The 2,143-nt window shown below is 49.3% G+C and overlaps 1 protein-coding gene across 1 annotated transcript in view; it reads left to right on the forward strand.

Annotated features, from left to right (window-relative positions):
* The first annotated feature begins 1,213 nt into the window (after positions 1-1,213).
* LOC105363632 (protein SCAI) overlaps positions 1,214-2,143 on the forward strand; it is a 22,656-nt gene continuing 21,726 nt past the window's right edge. The window contains exon 1 of the mRNA XM_011501377.1: positions 1,214-1,433. Within this exon, the coding sequence (XP_011499679.1) occupies positions 1,240-1,433 (194 nt within the window). The 5' untranslated portion in view covers positions 1,214-1,239. The remainder of the gene's footprint in view (positions 1,434-2,143) is intronic.

A 2,143-nucleotide genomic window follows, 5' to 3' on the forward strand; every position in this document is an offset into this window, starting at 1 on the left:
TTACATTTAATAGATAAGTAATTTTAATTTATATATTATTTTAAAACCAATAAATTTTAATATAAATTTACATTTTATACTCGGTGTATTAAATATACAGAGCCATTGTTTAGAGATCGATAATTATAATCATTCGACTCGACATAGAATAAAAGTAAAAATAATACGAGTTTAGAATTTTTGTTTTTAATTTCGTATAATTCTCAATTAACTTACCTGTACTATATTAAAATATTTTTAAATCTTATTGGTGCTGTTGTTGTTATTATTATTCAAATATGAAATATAATAATTGTAGAGGAGCTTTTTAATTATCGAATGAATTTGTGATTTAATTTGAAGTTTTTATTTAATTCAGTTTCCGATCAAACCCGAATTCCCGAGATGTCGGCACTTCACAGTTCGGATATAACGGGTATTTGATTATCCAGAAAGCAGATATGAAAATTATTTTCACTTTCCAGGTCCTGATGCATCCGTTGTATCGAGCCTTACCATCCACACGTAGTATATAACAAGGGAATATATATATATATATATATATAGAGCCGATGCTTTTATGGATAATAGTTAAAGAAAGATCCACGTATGTATTTGTGTTGGGCAAGTCGGTACTCGTCCAATCGAGCTCCGATACACCGCGCTAGAATAATTAAGGATGCTATCGACAAGCCGGAATGGAGCTGCCGTCGACCGTCGCCCCATCTAGCAAGAGCATTAAAATGCTTCTACCGTGCATCCCCCGCGATTGCCGTCAATCTCACTTGCAAACCTCTGTCGGACCCTCGGGGGCCACCCCATCGGTCGCGTTACCCCCGATCGGCCATTGCCGACGGAGCCTCTTTAGTCCAGCGTCTCAGTCGTACTCGGGTTTATTGATTGGGGTGTCGTGGGTGGCGCGTGGCGACGTCGTGGCGCTGCCGAGGGTCGACGTAGGTGGGGATGGGGGCTGATCGCTGGCGGGGCGCCATCGCGCGAGTGCCTCGGGCGACGCACACGCCCGCGAGTGCCGTCGTAGTTTGGCGAGCAGCGGAGCAGCCTCGTCGCCGTCGCGTTCTCCCCTTGAGCGACGACGGATCTCCCCACCTCCTCCGCCCTACCGGCGCTGTTTATGTGCATGCGCCAGGACGCGTTCCGGCAAGCGTCATCCTCGTGCAGGGCTGCCAGTAGCGCAAGCTGAGGCGCGCCGGGGCTGGACGTCGGCCGTGCTGTCGCTGCCGATCCTGCAAAGGCGGAAACATGGTCATGATGGCTGGCATGGACGAGCACGAGCGCAAAGTCGGCGTCGAGTTCTACCACCTGCTCGACAAGAGCAAGCAGCTGTTCAATGGCCTGAAGGAACTGCCCGAGTACGGGCACAAGCAGTGGCACAGCTACTTCGGCCGCATATTCGACATCTACACGAAGCTATGGAAGTTCCAGCAGCAGCACCGGTGAGTCACGTCAGCGGCCAATGATACCGCCTGTACGTGTACGCTCGTGACCCTCTGCATGTGTGCCCGTCGTTCGTGTACGTACCACCGTCCCTCCCTCCCCCCTCCCAACCCCAACCACCATCCCGGCCCCCTTACGGCCCACCAACCACCCCACACATATGAGTGTGTCGTCTACCTCGCGGGGGTGAAACTCGTCTAACGAGTCTCGGCTGTTGGCTTGGGTACTCTCCTGCTCCTCTACTCTACTACTTCCCCTAGTCCACCGCCTTGAACACCTATCCCACCGCCCCACCACCCCCTTGGCCCAACCCCCCTACCGACCATCCTACCCCGTCCACCCCGCCATCCTAACCGACCACCGTCGACACCCTCTCCCTTCACTCCACCCTCGCCACAACATCAGCACCCGTCTCCTCATCTCACCTTCATCTCACCCCCCCTCCCCCCAAAAAAACCCACCCCCGCCCCCTTTCATCACTTCTCACCACCTCTCTGTCTCTCTCTTTCCTTTTCTTTTCACTTTTTCACTTCATCGTTCTACCACTGTTTCTTCTTTTCTTCATTTTAAAAGTTGATACGAGGCGGCGAAGAATTTTCCCGTTTCTGTTTCTTTGCTCGGTATTGTACACGCAGGCTCTTGAAAGGGACATCTCACAACGTGAGAATACATATATATATATATATATATGTATATATATATATATATA

This window comes from Ceratosolen solmsi, unplaced genomic scaffold (genome assembly GCF_000503995.2).
Source record: "Ceratosolen solmsi marchali unplaced genomic scaffold, CerSol_1.0 scaffold3, whole genome shotgun sequence".
In the NCBI taxonomy this organism is placed as follows: domain Eukaryota; kingdom Metazoa; phylum Arthropoda; class Insecta; order Hymenoptera; family Agaonidae; genus Ceratosolen; species Ceratosolen solmsi.